Raw genomic sequence first — 26,752 nt, forward strand, 5'->3', positions numbered from 1 at the left:
CTCTAACTGTGCTGCGGGGTGGCATGGTGGCACAGTGGTTAGCACCAGGGATTTGGGTTCAATTCCAGCCTTAGGTGATTATGTGGAGTTTGCATGTTCTCCCCGTGTCTGCGTGGGTTCCCTCCGGGTGCTCCCGTTTCCTCCCACAGTCTAAAGATGTGCAGGTTAGGTGGATTGGCCATGCTAAATTGCCCCTTAGTGTCCACAAGGTTAGGGGGGGTTACTGAGTTATGGGAGTAAGATGGATAGGGTGCTCTTTCAGAAGGTTTGTTCAGACTCGAAGGGTCGAATGGCCTCTTTCTGCACTGTATTCTATGAATGAATGAATGATTGAATGAATGAATGAATGAATGAATGAATGAATGATTGAATGAATGCTTCTGTTTCGTCAATCTTTCTGTTCTTTGCATACTTCTCACTCACCAGTGCCTTTGTTTTCATATTGGTAAACTTTCTCTCTTAGCCTTATGTTGTCTCTCATCTCTTTGGTTACCCATGGCTGCATATTTTGACAAACGCAGCTCTTGGCCTTTAAGGACATAAACTGATTCTGTATCACCTTAACTGATAATTATAGTGTATTGGTACGGTCACACCGGAGGCAGAATATTGCCATTCCCTGCCAGAGGGTTTGCATGTTGGGAGAAGGTGAGACAATTCCTTTCTGGGATTTCATGGCCGGGTCTTCCAGTCCCACCTATGTCAACAGCGATTTAAATGGATCACTGCACCCACCACGGGGGCCAGAACATCTTGGCACCTGGGTGGTTATCCCACGCCTGCCCGCTTGCCTCTGACCTGTCTACAATCTCAAGTGGTCAATTAAGGGCCACTTGGGCACTGTTTCCTGCTGGTAGGAGAAACGTAGAGTTCAGGGCTGGAGTGGATGCCCAGCAGCTCACCCTGCTCGGGTCTCAGGTTCCATTATTGGCCCTCTGCAAGGTGGGCATCACCGCCCATTCCCCCACTCCCTACCACCCAGCAGGTGCTCTCTCTCTCTGCCTGGTCTTGCCATCATGACTCCCACCTCCCTCTCACCATCATTCCAGGCCTACTCTCCCAAATCCACCACCAGACTCCCACAGGTAACCCCACCATGGGCTCTGGAACGTAGAATCTGGGGACTATTCCCGTATCAGCCTCCCCGAACAGGCGCCGGAATGTGGCGACTAGGGGATTATCACAGTAACTTCATTTGAAGCCTACTTGTGACAATAAGTGATTTTCATTTTCATTTCATTTCATTTGTAGTTCCAACAGTGGCCCACAGTTTCTGGAAGTGCCGCATGGGCTTACAGACCAGCCAGGCCACTTAATCTCTTTCAGGCAGGACTTCTTCCTGAGTAAAGAGGTGAAATTCCACCTCCAGCCAGAATCAAATGGCAGTGGGGCAGCAGCATGAGTGGGGATGCAACCCCTGCCCATTTTGTGGGTGGTGAGGCAGAAAACCCTGCCAGTCGTAAAGCTCTGCCCTGGGAGTGCTGAGTGAATTTTTGGTCTCTTTATTTCAGGCAGGGCATACTTATAAAGTTGAGATAAAAGGTTCCTCAATCTGGTTTCTGGAACAAGGAGATTGTCCGCTGAGAAAAGGTTGAGGAGACCAGCCGACATTCCTGTGGTTGAAAAGAATGCGTGTTGATCGAATAGAAAGGTATCGATTTTTTCGAGGGCTTGAAGGGGTAGATGTTGAGGAAATGTTTCCCCATGCTGGGGAATCTAGAACACGCGGTTATGGTCTTGGAATATGCTGGTGTCAGCCATTTATGTACTGAATGAAGAGAGATTTCTTAAGCGTTGTGAGCCTTTGAAATTCTCTACCGCAGGAATTTGTGAGTGCTCAGTTGTTGAGCATATTCAGGACAGATCGGCTATAGGTTTTGGGTGAAGGAATAAATGTTTTCGGGGATAAGATGGGAATGTGGAGTGGAGGTAGAAAATGAATCACGATCTTGTTGAACAACGCAGGTTTGAAAACAGGTCAACTGCAGCTGCTTTTTGTTATGTTTTTATGCTCCAATTCCGTTTGGAACCCCATAAACTCAAATGCCTGGTTTACGGCAGTTTCATCTCATTGAAGTCAGCTTGACTGAAATGTGGAAACTTTGGAGCTGTTTTGAGTTTCTCCCTTTCAAGCACCATGGTGATCTTGATTAAATTATAATCGTTATTAGATAAAAGTTCACACATCGTATCCTCACATCTTTCCTGCTCACATCCCTCCACCCTCTCATCCCATTATCGCTTCTGATTTACATGTCGCAGATTGTGTAACCATGTACCGGTTACTTTCACCTCTGTTCCTGCACCTCAGCCTTACCAACAAAGAACAAAGAACAAAGAAATGTACAGCACAGGAACAGGCCCTTCGGCCCTCCAAGCCCGTGCCGACCATGCTGCCCGACTAAACTACAATCTTCTACACTTCTTGGGTCCGTATCCTTCTATTCCCATCCTATTCATATATTTGTCAAGATGCCCCTTAAATGTTCCTATCGTCCCTGCTTCCACTACCTCCTCCGGTAGCGAGTTCCAGGCGCCCACTACCCTCTGCGTAAAAAACTTGCCTCGTACATCTACTCTAAACCTTGCCCCTCTCACCTTAAACCTATGCCCCCTAGTAATTGACCCCTCTACCCTGGAGAAAAGCCTCTGACTATCCACTCTGTCTATGCCCCTCATAATTTTGTATACCTCTATCAGGTCTCCCCTCAACCTCCTTCTGCCTTCTGCCCTTCTGCCTTTTCTCGTTCAGTTTGCTAAGAAGTGGAACACGGCCACACAGTAGGGGAACTCTAAAAAAACAACCATGACGAATATCACCACCTGGAGGTTCTCCTCCATGCCACTCTCCATCCTGCCTTGGAAATATATCGTTCCTTCACTGTCACTGGATCAAAATCCTGGAGCTCCATCCCTTTCAGCACAGTGGGTGTACCTACACCACATGGACTGCAGCGGGTTCAAGAAGGCAGCTCACCGGCTCCTTCTCAAGGACAATTGGGGATGAGCAATGAATGCTGGCCTAGCCAGCGACGCCCACATGAATGAATAAACACAAAGATACGTCACTGTCATGTAAGTTCACAATTTCAGCCACTAGCTCAGATACACTGCGCACATCTTAGAGAGCAGATTAGACTTGGGATCAGCACGTACTGAGATATTGGACATGAATGTGCTGCAGCCATGGCAGGGGGCAAGGAAAGTAGTTGTCAGGTCCATGGGTGAATATGCACACCAAGATGTCCGGTGGATTGGTAAACCTGCATTCAGTGTCACGGAGAATATGTGGCTGCAGTGCCAACTTGCCAGAAGTTAAAATTTATTTGAAGAAAGTGGGGGTGATGGAGGGAGGGGTGAGGGGAGGTGAAAGATTTTGAAAGCATGCCTTCACTGTGACCTGAAACTTATTCAACCAGTTTTTAGTCTGTCAACAGCACTTACCTGGTGGGATGTATTTACTAAAGCCACTGGAATTTACAAGAACATTGGTGTGAAAAGTTGCATCGAATCTTTCATCGGCACTGTCACAGAAAGAAACAAATTAATTCATAAATAACATGTGGAATAAATCCATTTGATAGACTTAAATATTAAATCGCCTAAAACTAGGATCCATAAATATAAGATGGTCACTAATAAATTAAATGAGGATTTGGGGAGAAATGTATTTACACTGAGAATGGTGAGAATGTGGAACATGTACCAACAGGGTGAATAACACAGATGCATTTAAGCATGCACTATTCCAGGATCATTTTGGGATGCAAAGACAATCGCTGCCATCTTTTATCTACCGCGAATAGTTTTCTTAAACTCCTCTCCTTCACCTCACCATCAATAATAAGTATGAGGAGCTCATGGATTTTTTTTTAGTCACTAAGATTTAGAGCACTTGTTCAGTTGCCCCATTCCTCCCTTTCACTAGCCCAATGGATTAAACGTCCTCTTCCTCCTGCCCTCAACCTGAATGCAATCATTCTCGAGTTTCTCTCCTATCTCCCCTCAAGCCCTCTCCAAGTTCATCTTGCCCATGTGACCAACCTCCTGCTCACTCAGCTATATTCAGTCAAAATGGCTGACCACCTAATCTCCCCCCCCGATGTTAGCTGATATTGTTAATGGTTCTCTCTTCAGCTGCTGTCTCTCTCTCTCTCTCGTTCATCACCTCTCTCCTCAACATAAAATTATCCTTGACCCACCGTTCTTGTGAATAATCCCCTTACCACTGACCTCCCTTCTTTCTCAAAGTCCTTAAACATGTTGTCACTTCACAAATCCATTCTTATTGTTCCCAAATAAGAATGAGGGTCGAAGGGCCTGTACTGCGCTGTTCTAAATTCCATTTTGGATCTCTCTAGTTAGGCCTCACCCCAGCCACAGCATTGAAATGGCTTTGATCAAAGTCACCAATAGATCTTGTGACTGAGACAAATGTTACCTACGCCTTCTCGTTCTCCTAGACCTTTCTGTGGCTCTCAAATGCTCGTTTTCATGTCTGCACTGACGACACCCACACTGATGACAACCAGCTGCACCTCACCACCTCTCTCAACTCCTCCCCTGTTACTAGATTATCAGACGGCTTAGCTGACATCCAGTTCTGGATGAACAGGAATTTCCTCTGGTTAGATTGAGAAGGCTGAAACCGCTGTGGAGCAGGACTTTCTGCTCTCTTTGACCGAGGTAGTATTTGGAGCAAACCCCTTTGACCTGCCTTACTGTGACAGCATGTCGTCATGGAAATAGAGGTGCATGGAGAACCCTCAGATATACAAGAACTCGACATGGAGAGCGAGTGAGAGAGTGAACCACATTCAGTGCTTGGTTGTTGCTTGTGTCCGATCTTGTTATGCTTTACCCCACTCGAATAAGCACTGCTGCCTTGTCATGGGGGGGGGATTCACGATTTTGGATGGAGGAAGAGAGCTCAGGAACAGGAGCAGCATCAACAACATGGAGGAGAGGTTGCTGGGTCTGACAGAAAACAGCCAGTGGCGGACGGGGCTTTGCTTATCAGAAGCCATCCCCACCCATAGGCTCTCTCGGCCAGGGGTCGGTTTTCTGGATATCTCTGAGCAGCAGTGCATGTTAAGACCGTTCTTCCGCAGTCATGCTATCACCGACCTATAGTACATCCTGCAAGAAGACCCTGCTGCAATCGACCAGGCAATCAGGCTTTGAGAGCAACTTGCAAAGTTGCTGCTGCTCTTAACATTTTTATGCCTCTGACTCCTTCCAAATTGTCTTAAGTGACATCTCCCGCATCCCCACTCTCCAAAACACAGCTGTATAAAGTTGTTTCCAATGGTCTATTTTCCCGAGACAGTTAATAGGTATGTGCAACAACATTTATGATGAGAAAATTCTGGCGGGTGCAGCAGTGGCTGCGTTGCACTTGTCCGCAGGTGTCCATGCACTGCGCTCTGAGAACCATCAATGAGAAGGCACGAGAGCAGCTAACACTTCATTCATGCACAGACAGTGTCTGACCATCATCAAAGGATCTTGCAAGCTCACACCAGCTTCACGGGGAGCATCTATGATGACATTCTCCAATGGCAGTTAAATATTTCCTGACTCTTCCACACCACATAGAACATAGAACAGTACTGCACAGTGCAGACCCTTCAGCCCACGATGTTGTGCCGACCATTTATCCTAATCTAAGATCAACCTAAACTACACCCCTTCAATTTACTGCTGTCCATGTGCCTGTCTAAGAGTAACTTAAATGTCCCTAATGACTCTGACTCCACCACCTCTGCTGGCAGTGCATTCCACACACCCACCACTCTCTGTGTAAAGAACCTACCTCTGACATCTCCCCTATACTTTCCTCCAATCACCTTCAAATTATGTCCCCTCGTGACAGCCATTTCCAACCTGGGGAAAAGTCTCTGGCTATCCACTCTATCCATGCCTCTCATTACCTTGTACACCTCTATCAAGTCACCTCTCTGCCTTCTTCGCTCCAGTGAGAAAATCCCTAGCTCCCTCAACCTTTCTTCATAAAACATGCCCTCCAGTCCAGGCAGCATCCTGGTAAATCTCCTCTGTACCCTCTACAAAGCATCCACATCCTTCCGATAATGAGGCGACCAGAACTGGACACAATATTCCAAGTGTGGTCTAACTAGAGTTTTATAAAGCTGCAACAAAACCTTGCAGCTCTTAAACTCAATCCCCTTGTGAATGAAAGCCAACACACCATACGCCTTCTTAACAACCGTATCAACCTGGGTGGCAATTTTGAGGGATCTATGCACATGGACCCCAAGATCCCTCTGCTCCTCCACACTTCCAAGAATCCTGCCTTTAACCCTGTATTCAACATTCAAATTCGACCTTCCAAAATTAATCACTTCACATTTATCAAGGTTGAACTCCATCTGCCACTTCTCAGCCCAGCTCTGCATCCTGTCAATGTCCTGTTGTAACCTGCAACAACCCCCAGCACTATCTACACCTCCACCAACCTTTGTGTCATCGGCAAACTTACTAACCCACCCTTCCACTTCCTCATTCAAGTCATTTATAAAAACCACAAAGAGTAGAGGTCCCAGAACAGATCCTTGCAGGGCACCACTGGTCACCGACCTCCAGGCTGAATACTTTCCATCCACTGCCACTCGCTGTCTTCTTTCGGCCAGCCAATTCTGTATCCAGACAGCACATTTCCCTATATCCCATTCCCCCTATCTTTCTGAATGAGCCTACCATGGGGAACCTTATAAAATGCCTTACTGAAATCCATATACACCACATCCACTGCCCGACCTTCATCAATGTGTCTCGTCACATCCTCAAAGAGTTCAATGAGGCTTGTGAGGCATGACCAGCCCCTCACAAAGCCATGCTGACTATCTTTAATCAAACTATGTTTTTCTAAATAATCATAAATCCTATCTCTCAGAATCCTTTCCAATATTTTGCTCACCGCAGACGTAAGACTGATGGGTCTGTAATTCCCAGGGATTTCCCTATTCCCTTTCTTGAATAGGATGTTATGGGCCAGGGTCTAGAGAACCCCAAAGTGTATCATGGAGTTCACCTGACCCACAACTTTTACTAGATTGTGGTATGGGGAGCACACGGCCCACTCTACAGGTGTGGTACAGCAGAAATGGAAAAAGTAAAACAATCTTTATTCTATGAACTCAAGTTAACCTTTTTAAAACATGTAGTGAACATCTTAGCAACCATTAATTCAAATACAACCCCCAAAGATTACAACACTAAGTAATCCTTTAAGCTTTGTAGTGGCACAAAGGTGTACACTGTATTCTTCTGTTTGAAGCTTAAGTAGTGTGAGTCACCCTGGTTAGCTGAGGTCTGTATAAAAGACAGACAGAAAGCGCACTCAGTAAGCTTTGCGCAGGTGAAGGAGACACAGCCTGAGTGAGACACATCCAGAGTGGGAATTGGAACTTGGTAATTTGGTGCGGTGAGGTAATCAGGAAAGGTAAGTGGTAAGTCTAATTCTGCTGTTTTTCACTTAAAAGTTAGTGTCTGAAGCTGCCCCCACCCTATTTGCTGAGAGGCAGTTATCTGTCAGTTACCTGAGGCCTGTTTAGTGGCACAAGGGTGTACATTGTATTCTTCTGTTTGAAGCTTAAGTAGTGTGAGTCACCCTGGTTAGCTGAGGTCTGTATAAAAGACAGACAGAAAGTGTACTCAGAAAGCTTTGCGCAGGTGAAGAAGACACAGCCTGAGTGAGACACAGCAAGAATGGGAATTGGAACGTGGTAATTTGGTGCAGTGAGGTAATTTGGTGCAGAGTGGGAGAAGGTGCTTTTTCCTGACTGTTTTGTTCTCTTTCTTCTGGCCTGTAACTGTTAATCTGCAGGGCGAGAACCAGCGAGCATCCTGGGAAGGTAAGTGATTTTTATTTTTATTTTTATTACCTTTTCAAATTGTGTGTGTGGGGGTGGGGGGGGGGGGGACTGAAGTGACATCACAGTAAAGCTGTGACCTGTTGGCTGGTTGGGAATCTGTTACATTTGAAGAAAAAATAATATTGCAAAACAAATCTAATTGATTAACTAGATAGTGGAGTAACTAAACCTGAGGGCAGTGATCGGTATTTAGCATTTAATTTTACAGTAAAAATCATCTATCGTCAGGGCCATATAGTTAATTGTAATTCAATCTAACAATAATTCAAGTGTTTATTTTAAATTAATTAATTAGTGCTTAAATGTCACTCATCGGGGTGCAGTGCTCCAACTGTGCGATGTGGCAGATCTGTGACGCTTCCAGCGTTCCGGTCGACTACATCTGCAGCAAGTGTAACCAATGGCAGATCCTCACAGGCCGCGTGGTTCGGTTGGAGCAGCAATTGGATGCACTTAGAAGCATGCAGGTGGCGGAAAGCGTCATAGATAGGAATTATAGAGACGTGGTCACACCCAAGGTGCAGGCAGAGAAATGGGTGACCACCAAAAGGGACAAGCAGTCAGTGCAGGAATCCCCTGTGGATATCCCCCTCTCAAACAGGTATACCGCTTTGGATACTGTTGGGGGGAATAGCCTATCAGAGGAAAACAGCAGCAGCCAGAGCAGTGGCACCACGGCTGGCTCTGATGTTCAGAAGGGAGGGTCAAAGCACAGAAGAGCAATAGTAATAGGGGACTCTATAGTCAGGGGCACAGATAGGCGCTTCTGTGGACGTGAAAGAGACTCCAGGATGGTATGTTGCCTCCCTGGTGCCAGGGTCCAGGATGTCTCCAAACGGGTAGAGGGCATCCTGAAGGGGGAGGGCAAACAGGCAGAGGTCGTTGTACATATTGGTACTAACGATATAGGCGGGAAGGGGCATGAGGTCCTGCAGCAGGAGTTCAAGGAGCTAGGAAAAAAATTAAAAGACAGGACCTCTAGGGTTGTGATCTCGGGATTACTCCCTGTGCCACATGCCAGTGAGGCAAGAAATAGGAAGATAGAGCAGCTAAACACGTGGCTAAACAGCTGGTGTAGGAGGGAGGATTTCCCTTATCTGGACCACTGGGAGCTCTTCCGGGGCAGGTGTGACCTGTATAAGAAGGATGGGTTGCATCTAAACTGGAGAGGCATACATATCCTGGCCGCGAGGTTTGCTAGTGTCACACGGGAGGGTTTAAACTAGTATGGCGGGGGGTGGGTACCGGAGCAATAGGTCAGAAGGTGAAAGCATTGAGGGAGAACTAGGGAATAGGGCCAGTATGGCTCTGAGGAAGAGCAGACAGGCAGATGTTGCTGAAAACAGTGGGTCTGGTGGTCTGAAGTGCATATGTTTTAATACAAGAAGTATAATGGGTAAGGCAGATGAACGTAGAGCTTGGATTAGTACTTGGAACTATGAAGTTGTTGCCATTACAGAGACCTGGTTGAGGGAAGGACAGGATTGGCAGCTAAACGTTCCAGGATTTCGATGTTTCAGGCGGGATAGAGGGGGATGTAAAAGGGGTGGCGGAGTTGCGCTACTGGTTAGGGAGAATATCACAGCTGTACTGCGGGAGGACACGTCAGAGGGCAGCGAGGCGATATGGGTAGAGATCAGGAATAAGATGGGTGCAGTCACAATGTTGGGGGTTTACTACAGGCCTCTTAACAGCCAGCGGGAGATAGAGGAGCAGATAGACAGATTTTGGAAACAAGTAAAAACAACAGGGTTCTGTGATGGGAGACATCAACTTCCCCAATATTGACTGGGACTCACTTAGTGCTAGGGGCTTGGACGGGGCAGAGTTTGTAAGGGGCAGCCAGGAGAGCTTCTTAAAACAATATGTAGATAGTCCAACTAGGGAAGGGGCTGTACTGGACCTGGTATTGGGAATGAACCCGGCCAGGTGGGAGTAGTTTCAGTAGGGGAGCATTTCGGGAACAGTGACTACAATTCAGTAAGTTTTAAAGTGCTGGTGGACAAGTGGTCCAAGGGTGAATGTGCTAAATTGGGGGAAGGCTAATTATAACAATATTAGGCGGGAACTGAAGAACCTAGATTGGGGGTGGCTGTTTGAGGGTAAATCAACATCTGACATGTGGGAGGCTTTCAAATGTCAGTTGAAAGGAATTCAGGACCGGCATGTTCCTTTGCGGAAGAAGGATAAATATGGCAAATTTCGGGAACCTTGTATAACGAGAGATATTGTAGGTCTTGCCAAAAGAAAAAAGGAGGCATTTGTCAGGGCGAGAAGGCTGGGAACAGACGAAGCCTCTGTGGAATATAAGGAAAGTAGGGAGGAACTTAAGCAAGGAGTCAGGAGGGATAAAAGGGGTCACGAAAAGTCATTGGCAAATAGGGTTAAGGAAAATCCCATGGATTTTTACACGTCCAAGAGGGTAGCCAGAGAAAGGGTTGGCCCACTGAATCTATGTGTGGAACCAGAGGAAATGGTCAAGGTACTAAATGAATACTTTGCATCAGTATTCACCAAAGAGAAGGAATTGGTGGATGTTGAGTCCGGAGAAGAGTGTGTAGATAGCCTGGGTCGCATTGAGATCCAAAAAGACGAGGTGTTGGGCGTCTTGAAAAATATTAAGGTAGATAAGTCCCCAGGGCCTGATGGGATCTGCCCCAGAATACTGAAGGAGGCGAGAGATGAAATTGCTTGGAGGGCCAAAGGGCCTGTTCCTGTGCTGTACTTTTCTTTGTTCTTTCCTTTTAACATCCATACGACTTCAAACACCTTTTACCAGAAGCACATCAGGTTAAAGTCACTACTGTTATTAGTTTTAAATCACCAGGATCGATTTACAGTCTTTAGATTACGGAGAGAGATTCATACACCTTCTGGCTGTGACTGCAGCTATCCAGCTCTGAAAACGAAACTAAAACACACCCTGCAGCAAACAGCCTAAAACAAAAGTAAAAATCTAACAGACAGCCCAGCTCCACCCACTCTCTGACATCACTGCAGTAATAAACACCCATTTCTTAAAGATACTTTCACGACAGATATTTATGTACACACCCATTTATAAACACCCATTTCTTAAAGGTATTCTCACATGACAAGGGGAACAACTTTCGCCTCCCTCCAATCATCCGGTACTACTCCAGTGGAGAGTGAGGACACAAAGATCATTGCCAATGGCGCAGCAATCTCCTCCCTCGCTTCCCGTAGAAACCTTGGGTTTCTCCCGTCAGGCCCTGGGGACTTATCCATCCTGATGCTTTTCAAAATTTCCAGCACATCCTCCTTCTTAATACCAACCTGTTTGAGTCTATTAACCTGGTTCACACTGTTCTAGAATCATAGAATCATAGAATTTACAGTGCAGAAGGAGGCCATTCGGCCCATCGAGTCTGCACCGGCTCTTGGAAAGAGCACCCTACCCAAGGTCCACACCTCCACCCTATCCCCATAACCCAGTAACCCCACCCAACACTAAGGGCAATTTTGGACACTATGGGCAATTTAGCATGGCCAATCCACCTAACCCGCACATCTTTGGACTGTGGGAGGAAACCGGAGCACCCGGAGGAAACCCACGCACACATGGGGAGGATGTGCAGACTCCGCACAGACAGTGACCCAAGCCGGAATCGAACCTGGGACCCTGGAGCTGTGAAGCATTTGTGCTATCCATGGGCAACAATGTCCCTCTCTCTAGTGAATACTGAAGCAAAGTATTCATTTCGGGCCTCCCCATCTCTTCAGTCTCTAGGCACAAGTTCCCTCCACTATCCCTGATCGGCCCTACTCTCACTCTGATCATCCTTTTATTTCTCACGTAAGTGTAGAACGCCTTGGGGTTTTCCCTAATCCTTCCCGCCAGGGCTTGTTCATGCCCCCTTCTAGCTCTCCTCAGTCCATTTTTGAGTTCCTTCCTGACTACCTTGTAGCCCTCTCGAGCCGAGTCAGATCCTTGCTTCCTCAACCTTACGTAAGCTTCCTTCTTCCTCTTGACTAGAAGCTCCACTTCTCTTGTCACCTTACCATTCCTTCCTCGTCTCAGTGGGCAAAACTATTCTGCACTCGCAACAAACGCTCCTTAAACAATCCCCACATTGCTGTTGTGCATTTCCCCAAGAACAATTGTTCCCACTTTATGCTCCTCAGCTCCTGTCTAATAGCAGTATAATTTCCCCTCCCCCAATTAAATACCTTCCCATACTGTGTGTTCCTATCCCTCTCCGTGACTATGGTAAAGCTCAAGGAGTTGTGGTCACTGTCACCCAAATGCTCTCCCACCGAGACATCTGACACCTGGCCTGGTTCGTTGCTGAGCACCAAGTCCAATATGGCCTCCCCCCTAGTCGGCCTATCTACATATCAAGTCAGGAATCCTTCCCGTACATAACTGACAAAATCTGCTCCATCCAAACCATTTGCACTATGGAGGTTCCAGTCAATATTAGGGAAGTTGAAGTCACCCATGACAACAACTCTGTTACTTCTGCACTTTTCCAAGATCTGCTGCCCAATCGGTTTCTCTATCTCTCTGCTGCTATTGGGGGTCTAAAGAAAACTCCCAATAAAGTGACTGCTCCTTTCTTGTTTCTGACTTCCACCCATACTGACTCAATAGACAAACCCTCCTCAACTACCTCCTTTTCTGAAGCTGTGGTGCACTCCCTAATTAACAGTGCCACTCCCCCTCCTCTTTTACCTCACTCCCTATTCTTCGGAAAACATCTAAACCCTGGAACATCGAACAACCATTCCTGCCCCTGTGAAATCCATGTCTCCGAAATGGCCACAACATCGTAGTTCCAAGTACTGATCCATGCTCTAAGTTCATCTCCCTTATTCCTGACACTCCTTGCATTGAAACAGACACACTTTAGCCCATTCCACTGACTGCAACTTTGCCCTATCAACAGTCTATCCTTCCTCACAGACTTGCTGAATACTATTTCCGCCTGTTCAACAGCTACTCTATCCTCTACTCTATAGCTCTGGTTCCCATCCCCCTGCCAAACTAGTTTATACCCTCCCGAAGAGCTCCAGCAAACCTCCCACCCAGGATATTGATGCACCTCCAGTTTAAGTGCAATCTGTCCTTCATGTACAGGTCCCACCTTCCCCAGACGATATCCCAATGATCCACATATATGAAGCCTTCCCTCCCGCACCAGCCCTGTAGCCACGTGTTCAGCTGCACTCGCTCTCTGTTCCTTGCCTCACTTGCACGTGGCACCGGTAGCAATCCTGAGATCACTACTCTGCTTGTCCTTCTCTTTAGCTTCCAACCTAACTCCCTAAAATCACTTTTTAGATCCTCATCCCTTTTCTTAGCTATGTCGTTGGTGCCTCTGTGACCACGATTTCTGGTTGCTCCCCCTCCCCCTTAAGAATCCTGTAGACCCAATCCGAGATATCTCTGGCCCTGGCACCCGGGAGGCAACATACCTTCCGGGAGTCTCGCTTGCGACCACAGAATCTCCTATCTATTCCCCTAACCATTGAGTCTCCTATCACTATTGCTTTTCTATTTTCCCATTTCCCTTCTGAGCCACAGAGCCAGACTCAGTGCCAGAGACCTGGCTGCTAGGGCCTTCCCCAGTAGGTCTTTCTCCCCAACAGCATCCAAAACGGTATACTTGTTTTGAAGGGGAACGGCCACGAGAGATCCATGCACTGTCTGCCTGTTCATTTTCTTTCCCCTGACTGTAACCCAGCTACTCTTGTCCTGTACCTTGGGTGTGGCTACCTTCCTGTAACTCTTCTCTATTACCCCCTCTGCCTCCCCGGATGATCTGATGTTCATCTGGCTCCAGCTCCAGTTCCCTAACGCGGTCTCTTGAGGAGCTGGAGTTGGGTGCACTTCTCGCAGATATAGTCGGCGGGAACATCGGTGGTATCCCTCACCACCCACATCCTACTGGAGGAGCATGCAACTGGCCTAGCCTCCATCCCCTCTTACCTTACAGAATGTAGCTGCCCTGTGGACCAACTGGACCTCCGCCCTCTGACTCTGCTCCCAGTCAGCTACACTCTCTGTAAACTCCCAACTCCCTTCTCGCTCTTTGAGGAAGTGTAAGAAATGAAATGAAAGGAGCAACTTACTCCCTCCTCACCTATCTCCCTCAGTCACCAAACTCTCACTATAGCACTCAAATACACCCAAATTCAGCACTCAGTGCAAACAAAGTCTGAACTGTAGCTGGCTCACCTTTATACTGTGGCTCTAGCTTCTGAAAACCGGTCTAATCCAATTAACTAATTAACAAGCTCCAGCTGCAAGTAGCTACAAGTAGAACCTTTGTTTAAAGCTGATTGAAAATTCACCTTCTTCTAAACCAAACATCAACTTTTAAGTTAATTAACTAAATAAAAGACTAGATTTTAGCTAAAAATGAACCCTTAATATCCCTCAATCACCAAACTCTCACTATAGCACTCAAATGCACCCAAATTCAGCACTCAATACAAAGAAAGTCTGCACTGTAGCTGGCTCACCTTTATACTGTGACTCTAGCCTCTGAAAACTAGCCTAATCCAATTATCTAAGTAACAAGCTCCAGCTGCAAGTAGCTACAAGTAGAAGCTTTGTTTAAAACTGATTGAAAATTCACCTTCTTCTAAACCAAACTACGTGAAGGTGAATGCTCCTGTTTCCTGCCTAATCACCAACCTTACCTGCCCCACCTTCTGTCCTCCCAGCCCTGTGTCGGTAGTGGGAGTAGGACTACCTGAGGCCTGGTGCTGTAGGCCTCCTCCTGGGGTGAAGGCCCTGCTACCTGCCTCTGTCCTCCTACCCCTCTGCCTGAGGTGGGAGTGGGACTATCCAGGGCTGCAGGTCCTGCCTCCTGTGCTCCCACCCCTCTGCCTGAAGTGGAAGTGGGACTACCTGAGGCCTGGTGCTGCAGGCCCCCTCCTGGGGTGAAGGGCCTGCTGCCTGCCTTCTGTCCTCCCACCCCTCTGCCTAAGGTGGGAGTGGGAACATCCAGGGGCCTTTTGCTGCAGGCCCCCTCCCGGGGTGAAGGCCTTGTTGCCTGCCTCTGTCCTCCCGCCCCTCTGCTTGAGGTGGGAGTGGGACCACCTAGGGCCTATTGCCTTGCCTCTCCCAGGGTGAAGACTCTGCTGCCTGCCTCTGTCCTCCCACCCCTCTGCCTGAGGTGGGAGTGGGACCATCCAGGGCAGGCCCAGCCTTCTGTCCTCCCACCCCTCAGCCTGAGGTGGGGGTGGGACCACCTGGAGACTGGTGCTGTCCCCCCCTCCTGGGGTGAAGACCCTGCTGCCAGCCTTCTGTCCTCCCATCCCTCTGCCTGAGGTGGGAGTGGGACCACCTGGGGATGCGGCAAAATACTTTATTTCGGGCTCCTGCAGGGCTGAAGAGCCGCCTTTCTACCACCTGTGGCGGGAGTGGGGCAGCTTTCCCCTTTCACTGTTTTAAGCGCGGCCAGGTCGTACCAGGGGTGGACATGGCCAGCACCTCTGGGGCATCCTCCACTCTGCCAGGGGCAGGGCGGCCAAGCACTTATGGGGGGGACGGCAGCCTCTCGAACTTCCGCTGCCTCCGTGGCCCCCACGCCCTTCCGCATACTAACGCGGCAACTGGGGGTGAAGTGCTATGCCCACCCCACCATGACCATCGAGGCGTGCACCCATGCGATGGCCGGGGGTGTCGGCCCCTCGGCCATCGTAGCCGCCTCCCAGATGTACGGCAAGGCCGTGTTTTTCCTGTGGGCCGAGCAGGCGGTCCAGCGGGCCCTGGAAAGGGGGCTCATGGTGGGGGGGACACACGTGGCGGTGGACCCGCTGGAGGCCACTGTGGAGCGTGTTGTCCTTTCTAACGTCCCGCCCTACCTCCCCATCAAGCTCCTCCTCCCCCATCTCACCCTACTGGGGGAGGTCAGGTCCGGGGTGGCGCCGCTGACGCTCGGCCTTCAGGACCCCTCCCTCCGCCATGTATACTCCTTCCGCCGTCAGGTTTTCATCCGGCAGTTAGACCGGGCCATCCAAGACCTAGGCCCGGTCCCCGCCGCTGTCCCCGCGCCTGTCCAGACCAGCTCAGCGGCCGCAGCCTCGTCTCGGGATGCTGCCTCCCTGGAACAACGTGAGGGTCCTGGGGAGACCACAAACCGGGCTCCAGAAGGAGGCGAGGATCCTGCGCCCGGCCCTGCGCTGGTCGGCGCTTTATTGTCACCTCGAGTCTCCGCTGCCCCGCAACAACCTGAGGTTCCCAGAGAGACCACCGACTGGGCTCCAGGGGGCGGCGGTGACATTGTGCATGGTCCCGAGGTGGAGGAAGAGCCGACCTCCTCGCAATTCCAGGGGCCGGGCGACGTGGGGGAGGGAGACGCTGCCGAGGGCTCTCCAGAAATGGAGGCCGTGCAGCAGGGCGATCCCGAGCCACCCCCTCCCCGCAAGCGCCGTCTGTCTGGGCACGAGGGGGGGCGGATCTTGCTGCCCCCTCCCCGGGTGAGGGGGGGTTGGTGTCTCCAGTATTCATCCCCATCCCCCTAACACTCGGTCCCATGCAGAGATGTAAGAGAAGCAAGGCCAGGGAGGAGGCCCCCGAACCATGTGAGCTGCTGTCGTTCCCCCGGGCAGGGAGGCCCGGGTCGGGCAGAGACGAGACCGCCGAGGGCTCGTTCCGCCCGGTGGAGTTTTACTCCCCGGTCGCCTCCTTTTGTTTGTCGCGGGGGCCGGCGGCAGCCACCAGAGCCCCTATATATTCGGGTCGTGAGCGGGCGACGGCGTGGAAGGCTCCCCGCTCACCACAACCGTGCAGACGATGCCAGGGGTCCCAGGTTCCATCCCGCAGCAGTTCCCGGGGGTTTTCCCGGGTCTCTCCGAGGGCCCAGCGTCGACGGTGGAGGCGGGGTCAGAGCCGCCACCACCCACGGATCCTGGATCGCGGGAGGAGCCTGCGAAGGACCTGCCTGAGGACGATCCAGGGGGTGGGATCGACTCGGGCCTAGGGCTTGCCGGTGGACCCGTGTTGCCCGGCACACCCCATGTGGCGGGGGACCCGGGCTCAGGTGGTGACCGCTAGGAGGAGGAAGGCTGCTCGGTGACGGGTGAGGAGGAGGATTTAGATGCTCTCTGCAGCGAGGCAGAGGGCGCCCTCACACCCGGCACCGAGTCTCCACTCATCTCCTCGGGAGAACTCCGAGCATTTTTGAATAAACACCGTGGTCAACAGGACTGTGTGCGGCTGGCCCTGGACAGCTGGGGAAATCTGGGGCTGCTCCTCGAGTCCGCCCACATCTATGCCAGAGAGGCACGAGATTTCGATCAGGACCAGGGGGAGCAGCGCCAAGCTGTTCTCTTCCTCCTGAGGGAGTGGAGGGGGCATTGAACATCCACTCCCTCTGTACACTGAGGTGATTGGTGACGGATAGACAATACTACTGACATGGAGGTAACCATAGCCAGCCTCAACATCAACGGCAGCAAGGACGTACATCGCCGTTTCCAGTTCTTCTCTGTCCTTTGGGACGGAAGGTACGGGGTGTGCTTCCTGCAGGAAAACCATGCCATTCCGGGTGACGAAGCTCAGTGGACCCTGGAGTGGCCAGGAGGAGTCTTCATGAGTCACCTGGCCCCACGTTCGGGCGGGGTGGCTATCTTGTTGGCTCCACATTTTCAGCCGGAGATCTTGGATGTCAAGGAGCCCGTGCCAGGCCGTCTGTTGCACTTAACAGTCCGCGACGGGGATGTGGTGCTTCACTTTGTGAATGTCTACGCTCCCTTGGCCGGGCCGCAGCATGCGACTTTCTATGAAAAAACGTCCACTCTTCTCGGCACCATCCCGGTGGGCGAGTGCATCGTCCTCGGAGGGGATTTTAATTGCACCCTCCAGGACAAGGACCGTCGTGGAGTCCAGCGCAGCACGCCGGCAGTGGTGAAGTTGAGCGACCTGGTCAGGTCCTTCGACTTGGTGGACGTCAGGCGGACTCTCCATCCTGAATTGTGGGTGTACACCTTTGTGCGGCCTCCGTTCAGAGCGTCCAGATTCAACCGTCTTTACATTTCCAAGACGTACTTGCCCAGCGTTCCGACGGCCTCTGGAGCAGGTGCCTTTCTCGGATCACCACCTGGTGTGGGCGGGGCTCGCCCCATCCTGCGCTCAGACACGGTCTGCGTACTGGCACTTTAACAACCTGCTGCTGGAGGACGAGCGGTTCCTGGACTTGTTTCGCCATTTCTGGGCCGGCTGGAGAAGGAAGCGGGGTGGCTTCCCCTCCTTGAGGCTACGGTGGGACGTGGGCAAGACTCACGTCCGCACCTTCTGTCAGGGGTACACAAAGGGGTCTACGGCAGGGCGGAACTCCACGATCGCCAAATTGGCTGAGGAACTCTTCGATCTGGAGTCACATCTTGCTCAGCCCGATGAGGACCCGGCCCTAGGGCGGGTGTACAGAGAGAAGGAGGGCGCGCTGCGGGACCTGCAACTTGCCGGGTCCCGCGGCGCGTACGTGCGGTCGCGGATCCGTCCCCTTCTTCTACTCGCTGGAAAGAGGACGCGGGGCCCGTCGGCAGATTTCAACACTGCTGGCCGACAGCGGGTCCCTGGTCTCGGATCCGGAGGAGTCAGGACCCTGATTAGGGACTTTTATTCTGACCTCTTCTCTCCGGATCCGTCCAGCGAGGACGCTTGCAGAGTTCTGTGGGAGGACCTGCCGTAGGTCGGCCCCGGAGGGCGCCGGGATGCTCGATCAAATCATCAACCTCCAAGACCTGACCGGCGCCCTGGACAGCCTGTCACGGGGCAAAACCCCAGGGCAGGACGGGCTGACCGTGGAGTTCTTCAGGGTGTACTGGGACATCCTGGGGAGCGACTATGCGGGCATCCTGGGGGAATGTATTGCAACCGGGGAGATGCCCCTTTCGTGGCGCAGGGCCGTCATTGCCCTGCTGCCCAAGAAGGGGGATCTCCGCCGACTTAAAAACTGGCGACCGATCTCCCTCCTCAGCACAGACTACAAAATCTTTGCCAAGGTGCTGTCTTTACGCCTTGGCCCCGTGCTGGACCATATGATTCACCCTGACCAGTCCTACACAGTCCCGGGCCGAACCATTTATGATAACATCCATCTGGTTCGGGACATTATTCATTTTACCCAGAGGACTGGTATGTCGTCCGCCTTCCTGTCTCTTGACCCGGAGAAGGCGTTCAACAGGGTGGGGCACGAGTATTTGCTCGGGACTCTGCGAGCTTCCGGGTTCGGGATGCACTTCGTCACCTAGATCAGAATATTGTACGCCGCCTCAGGGTGTCAGATTAAGGTTAACTGGGCCCTGACGGCGCCCCTTCGCTTTGGGAGAGGGGTGCATCAGGGCTGCCTCTTGTCCGGCCAGCTTTATTCTCTGTTCGTGGAGCCTTTCCTGTGCCTCCTGCAGAGGAGATTGTTGGGGCTGGTTCTGCGCGAGCCGGACATGGCGGTGGTCCTCTCGGCTTACGCTGATGACGTGCTCCTCATGTTCACTGACCCCGGTAACCAGCGGAGGATGTGGGAGTGCCAGGCTGTGGCGCATCCTGGTACAAGACGGGCAGCGCCAACAAAGAGTTCCGAAGACATTCCGGTCAATGAACAGGAGCCGCGTCCTCTGCTAGGATCAACTGGGCTAAATGTTCCGGACTCCTGGTCGGTCCGTTGCAGATGGACCCCCTCCCGGAGGATCTCAGGCCCTTTAGCTGGAGTCGGACCAACATCCTCTACTTGGGAGTCCATCTTTGCCCGGCAGAGGAAGCCTGGCCGGCGAACTGGCAGGAGCTGGAGACCAAGGTCACCACTCGCCTGGGACGCTGGACAGGACTGCTCCGAGTGCTGTCCCACAGGGGTCGAGTTCTCGTCATAAACCAGCTGATCGCCTCCATGCTGTGGTACCGGCTGGTCACTTTGACCCCTCCCCCTGACTTTGTCACACGCATCCAGAGAACCCTGCTTCGGTTCTTCTGGGACAAAGGATTGCACTTGGTCGCTGTGGAGGTCTTGAGTCTCCCGATTGCGGAGGGCGGTCAGGCGCTGGTGTGCCTTCGCACCCAGATTGCGACTTTCTGCCTTCAGACTCTGCAGCGATACCTGTACGTTGAGCCTCCTCCACGATGGTGTGCCCTGGCAACGTATTTCTTCCGCCAGGTGCACGGCCTGAACTACGACGTGCAGCTCCTGTTCATTGACCGGAATGTCTTCGGAACTCTTTGTTGGCGCTGCCCGTCTTGTACCAGGACCTTCTCAAAGTCTGGATCATGGTCGCCATGCGCCACAGCTCTCCCCCGTCAGAAGTAGTGGCTGTCGTAAGGGAGCCGCTGCTCAGGAATCCGCACCTCCGCCAATATCCATTCAGGTGGCTGGCGGAGCGGAGGGCTGTGGATGCCGGGGTGACCAGGATCGGGGACGTGCTGGGTGGCGGAGGGGCAGGCTGGATGACACCCTACGAGCTTGCCATGCGCGGAGTGGTGTCTGTCCGGTGTGCGGCCAATTCTGTCCAAGGCCTCAAAACAGTCGTGCTCGGCCCCGTGAGCACACTTGGACTTGAGACGGCGCGGTTGTGCGGTGGCATCCCGTCTGAGCAGACCCCTGCTCAGACGGAATTCCACACTGGTCCCAAACCCTGGAACCATCCCCGGGTGCTGGTGCCCCACAGCCCCAGCCGCCTCCTGGAAATACCCTTCGTGCCCTTTCGCACTGCACGGAGGGGTTTCCTGTACGGCCTGCTGCTGCACACTTTCCACCTCCTTGCCCTCGCCCGCCGCCCGGACACGCCTTGGCGTGCCTCATTGCCGTCCAGCGGCAGTGGTCCACACTGGAGGTCCCTCTACGGAGGTGTCCTCCCCATAAAACTAGGTGACCTGGGGTGGAGGGTGCTGCGCATGGCAGTGCCGCGCAACTAAATCACTTCACGGCCCTGCCAGAGACCTGCCACGTTTGCGGCCTGGTGGAGACCGTGGAGCATGTTTATGTTGTCTGTCCTAGGCTGCACCCCCTTTTTGGTTTCTTGACAACGTTATTGTTGAGGTTTTCTTTGCACTTCAGCACCACGCTCCTGATCTATGGACATCCGGTGCGGAGGGGGGCGTGGAAGGCCGAGGACCTCTTCGTGAACCTGCTCCTGGGCCTGGCCAAACTTGCCATTTATAGGTCCAGGTAGCGGGCGACCGAAGGGGTCGTCCAGCGTGACTGTCTGTCCATCTTCCGCCCCCTCGTTCGCGGCCGGGTGTCCCTGGAGAGGGAGCATGCGGTGTCCACGGGCACACTCGAGGCCTTCCGCGCTCGGTGGGCACCGCAGGGGTTGGACTGCCTTATCGACCCCGATTTTCACACTTTAATTTGACGGGTTTGTGATAGGTTTTTGTTTCCTTTCTCGTTCCTTTTGGGCTTTGCTCCACTCGCTGTTTTGGGGCACTCCCCTCTTTTGTTTTATCCGTCAGTTCCTTTATGTTCTTTTGCTTGGTTTTCAGACCCAGCATCACGCCTGTGTCAGTGGTGGATGTTGGCCGAATCCTGCACGTGTAGATAAACGTGCAGGTCATAAACCCACAAAAAACACAGAAAACCAAAAAAAATGATAAAAAAGAAAACCAAAACACATAAAAATTAGAGTAGTGAGACCACATAAAAGGTCTAAACCAAACAGCAACTTTAAGTTAATTAACTAAATAAAAGAAAGACTAGACTTTAGATAAAAATGAACCCTTAATAATATCCCTCAGTCACCAAACTCTCACGATAGCACTCAAATGCACCCAAATTCAGCACTCAGTGCAAACAAAAAGAAAAAAAAAACACAAATAAAACAACCTGTAATGTTAGACTATTGCTGTTTGGACACCAGAGCTACACACTAAATGCATGGCTGATTACACCCTCCACAGTTCCACCACTCCTCAGTAAAACTCAGGTACAAACAGAGCTATGGAACCACCAGAAAGACCAGCAAGCACGCTCTCAGGCCCAAAACAGGTGTATCTGAAACAGACAGATTGGTGAGGTCAAGTTCAATTGAGCCATTTCCTTGCGTTGGTTAGCTCACCTACCAGAAGAAAATCAAATCTGGCGATAATGTCATTCAGAACTCAGCTAGTTTACTCAGTAGTGGTTCTACCAAGCAACAGTTTTACTGATGGACATTGAAGTGCCCTTCCCAGCGGACAGGAGTGCTCCTGCTAACCTCAGTGTTTCCTCCAAATGGTGCTTAACATGAAGGACTATTGCGTCATATACAATTGAGGAAGGGCAGAAGATTTCAATGGATTATTCTACATCTCCAACTATGGCTAAACACATGGAAAATGTTGATTGCATACAGATTCACTTTGATTTTTGTAATTGGTAAAGAAAGTTTGGAAGCATGAAGTTGGAGAGGATTGTAATTTCAGGACACCCCCCTTCAAAGATAACCAACGGATCTTTGACAAGCCCGCTTAGAACGGCACAGAAAACGGGATTAAATGATTAGCTACTTCCAAGCTTTTATTCCCTGTAAACCAGACGAGCATTGAATTAAAACTATTTATTCACACTATCTCCAATCTATAATCCTTCAAGGTGCTCTGGAAAAGTCCCAGGGCTGTTTTGAAACACCAGATGTTGAGACAATGTTAATTTCCAATCTGTCACACCAACATCAAAGTTCATTTCCAACATTTCCGCAATTCAAATTTCTACTGCAGAATAGCTCAGAGACTCTGGGCTGAAAACGAAATCAAAGCACTGTTGGGAAATTGGGATTGTTAAGTAAGCTCTCTTCGTATTTGTGAGTGATCAAAACAAGCACGAGCTTTAAGTTTACATCTAATTTGCATTTCTTTTTTGTGGTTTAAAAAGTTGAAAACTTGGATCTGAAGTTTGCTTTTAGAATGGAGACAGCTGTATTCCTGTATACCAGACTGCCATTCGGCATCGCTTCAGCCTGCACTATCCTCCAGTGCACAATGGAAAATCTCCTCCAGGCAATTCTCAAGCTGATCGTTTATATTGTTGATGTGCCAGTCACTGGCTCTACAGCGGAAGAACATGTGGCCAGCTGAGATGAAGAATCAAAGATGTTTTGTGACGCTGGGGACTGCGTAAAATGAGAAAAATGTACCTTCCAGGCCTCTGAAGTGACGTACCTAGGACTTTACATTGATGCGACAGGATTGCAATTTTTGAAAGAAAAGGTCAAGGCCATACCTTAGTTAGGCCACACTTGGAGTATAGTGTTCAGTTCTGGTCGCCACACTACCAGAAGGATGTGGAGGTTTTAGAGAGGTGCAGAAGAGATTTACCAGAATGTTGCCTGGTATGGAGGACATTAGCTATGAGGAGTGGTTGAATAAACTTGGTTTGTTCTCACTGGAACGACGGAGGTTGAGGGGCGGCCTGATAGAGGTCTACAAAATTATGAGGGGCATAGACAGAGTGGATAGTCAGAGGCTTTTCCCCAGGTTGGAGGGGTCAATTACAAGGGGCAGGGGTTTAAGTTGCGAGGGGCAAGGTTTAGAGTAGATGTACGAGGCAAGTCTTTTACACAGAGAGTAGTGGGTGCCTGGAATTCACTGCCGGAGGAAGTGGTGGAAGCAGGGACGATAGTGACATTTAAGGGGCATCTTGACAAATACATGAATAGGATGGGAATAGAGGGATACGGGCCCAGGAAGTGTAGAAGATTGTAGTTTAGTAGGGCAGCATGGTTGGCACGGGCTTGGAGGGCCGAAGGGTCTGTTCATGTGCTGTACTTTTCTTTGTTCTTTGGGACTTCCCTGCACCCAAAAATGTCAGTGACCTTTAGTCCTTTCTTGGTATGGTCAATTACTGTGGACGGGGTATTTCTAATCCCTCCGCAGCATTGGCGCCATTATAACAGTCAGTAAGGCAGAATCAGCGGTAGCAATGGGAGGAGCTCCAAGAGGAAGCTTTCTGAGCTGTGAAGCAATCAGTGTAGTCTTCAAAACTCTTGATGTATCTTGATCCTGGGAAACCAATTGTACTGACATGTGATGCATTCGCTTATGGTATAGGGGCTGTTTTATCCCATAAAAGGGGAGGTGGTACAGAACGCTTTATCGACTTTGACTCAAGGACGCTTTCTGAAGCAGAATAAAACAGTGACCAGATTCAGAAGGAGAACCTAGCGGTTATATTCGGTGTGAAGAAATGCCAACAGTATGTGCATGGGCGACAGTACGGCATTGTGACTCACCACAAGCCATTACTGGGCTTGTTCAGGGAAAACAAGCCCATACTGTCCATGGCCTCGGTGAGAGTGCAACGTTGGGCCCTGCTCTTAGCGGCTCAGAACTATGTTTTTCAGCACTAGCCTGGGACACAAATTGCTGATGCCGAAGCGTTAAGTCGCCTGCCCAAACCCAAGAGCATTCCGCCACCACCAGTACCCCAGGAGATCATTCTAACCCTAAACTTCCGCGACAGCCTTCCAGTGAATGCGGGGCATATCCGCCCCTGGATCCAAAGAATCCTATTCTTTTGGAGTCTGGCTGGTGTTATGAGATGTCTGAATAGCTGAGGCCCTACTTCACTCATCAATGTGAGTTAATATGTTATAATGGCGTGATTCTCTGTAGTTCATGGGTAGTCATTCTGCCCCAGGCCAGGGGATCCCTCCTTCAAAAGTTACACAGCACCCACCCAGGTCAGTCAAAGATGAAGGCGTTAGCACGCAGCTATGTCTTGCGGCCAGGCATAGACAAGGCCATTGAAGAGCTCATACAGCAGTGCCACCATTGACAAATGCAGCAATCTTTGCTGCCTTCCGTCACACTTCTCCCTTGGGAATGACCAGGTCGACCATGGACCACGGTCCACGTGGATTATGCGGACCCGTTTTTGGCGAAGGTGTTTTTGGTGCTGGTAAATGCCCACTCAAAATAGTTATCAGTCCAGGAGATGGGGACCATTACCTCGGCAGCCACGGTCGAAGCTCTGCGTTGTGTGTTTGCCATTCTTGAGTGTTGTTGGAGCTGCACTCATACTGGCAAGTGGAGAGCATTTCATTACACTCCAGACTTACGCCTTGTGGATGATGAATAAGCTTTGGGGGGGAACAGGAAGTTAGTTACTCTCCATAGGTTCCTAGCCTTTGACCTGTCCTGTTAGCCACAGTATTAATATGGCTAGTCCAGTTCAATTTCTGATCGATTGTAATCCCCAGGATGTTGATTGTGGGGGATTCAGCGATGCTAATGCCATTGAATGTCAAGGGGCCATGGCTAGATCCTCTCTTGTAGAAGATGGTCACTGCCTGACACTTGTGTGGCACGAATGTAACTTGCCACTTGTCAGCCCAAGCCTGGATATTGTCATGGTTTTTGATGCACGATCAATTACACAAAGACGAGAGTTGAATGCAACTGAGGCTTTATTACACTAAGATGTGTGGCCTCCTACAGCAGCTGGCGAAATGGCTGCTGTACGGGAGCACACATATTTATACTCCACCTTCTGGGCGGAGCCAGCAGGCAGGGAACTACCCCCGTACCTGTAGTACAGGGCCTTACCACAAATCACCTAATATGTACATCAGTGGTGACTACCACAGTTTTGTTGCATTTGAACATGGACTGCTAGATAATCAACAACAATAATTTGTCTTTATATGGTTCCTTTAACATACCAAAATGTCCAAAGCTGCTCTGCAGGAGTTATAAAATAAGTTTGGCACGGAACCACAGGGAACAGCAGCTATTTTAGAGGATTCATCTTGGAGTGAAGTACCAATCAAACAGCTGATTCAGAAAATACGGCAGGTCAGATGTTGGGAGGGAGTGAGGCCACAGGAGCCAACTTATATTATGAGCAGCTGCAATTCCAAGCCAGTTCCTTTAGTTCCAACAACATTCATTCCAGCGGGGTTCCAGAAGCAGTGTTCTCCTGCGTTGTGATCTCACAGGAAGGGATGCATCAGTGATGACATGCAGAGTGAGTGACAGAGCAGACAGCAGTGCATTGAAGCAGTGTGAGGCTACCCACTGCCGGTGTTGTCACACCACTTCTTAAATTGGATTTGGGCAACTTGGCGTCTGAGTTACACTCCGAGTGTGTATTGGCACAAAACTAATCCCACGTCACACAGCAAATTGTATAGTGCCACCGAGTTACAAGGCTGTAGCCAAATCTCAAATTAAAAGGTGGGAAGTGGAAAGTGAAGGGTATTAACAATTTCACCATTAGGGATCCTTTAAAAACAATCAAAACACTTTGGTTGCAAAATTCAGATGTGTAGCACCGGTATTTTCAGGGGTCGTCTCAGATTTTATTCGTGCTATGTGCACACACTTTGAGGTGCCACATACCAGATGCTAATTCGGTGAGGGTGTTAGTGCGAGATTTAGGATTGTTCAGCACATGTATACAGAGTAGGAAGATTGTGTCACCAGTCAGTGTTGTAACACTGATTTAATATCAGTGGTGCTATTTTCAACTTCACTGCTCCAGCAAATACCCTCTCTTCGACATGCACAACTGAACATTTCTGAATGATTTGGAATCACATTTGGAATGGTTCTGATTCAAGTTCAGATTGATTCAAAATCCCATTCAGATTAATTCAGTCTCAACTTTCGAATTTGCTAGTCCCAGTCAGATAGATACAGCGGGAAGGACACTATCACTCTTCGCCTGATTGATTGGGGGCGGGGTGGCGGTGTATTGAGCAGTGAGTGAAGCTCAGGGTGCAGCTGGTGGGGATCTTGTGTTTGAAGATGCATCACTGACCTTGGTTGCTCGCGTGAGTTCATTGAACCTTTTGCAGCACAGTATTCCGGTCCTCGAGGCTTGACTCCTGATATTGACCCAAATGGTTATATGGTTACAGAACCATACAATTCATACAGTGTAGAAGAAGGCCATTCGGCCCATCAAGTTTGCACC

General features: G+C 50.3%; 1 protein-coding gene across 1 annotated transcript in view; it reads right to left on the reverse strand.

The window, feature by feature from the left end:
• chrna8 (cholinergic receptor, nicotinic, alpha 8) overlaps nt 1-26,752 on the reverse strand; it is a 488,191-nt gene that overhangs the window by 221,898 nt on the left and 239,541 nt on the right. The window contains exon 5 of the mRNA XM_072517257.1: nt 3,445-3,524. Within this exon, the coding sequence (XP_072373358.1) occupies nt 3,445-3,524 (80 nt within the window). The remainder of the gene's footprint in view (nt 1-3,444; nt 3,525-26,752) is intronic.

The sequence above is a fragment of the Scyliorhinus torazame genome, chromosome 9, assembly GCF_047496885.1.
Source record: "Scyliorhinus torazame isolate Kashiwa2021f chromosome 9, sScyTor2.1, whole genome shotgun sequence".
Classification (NCBI taxonomy): Eukaryota; Metazoa; Chordata; class Chondrichthyes; order Carcharhiniformes; family Scyliorhinidae; genus Scyliorhinus; species Scyliorhinus torazame.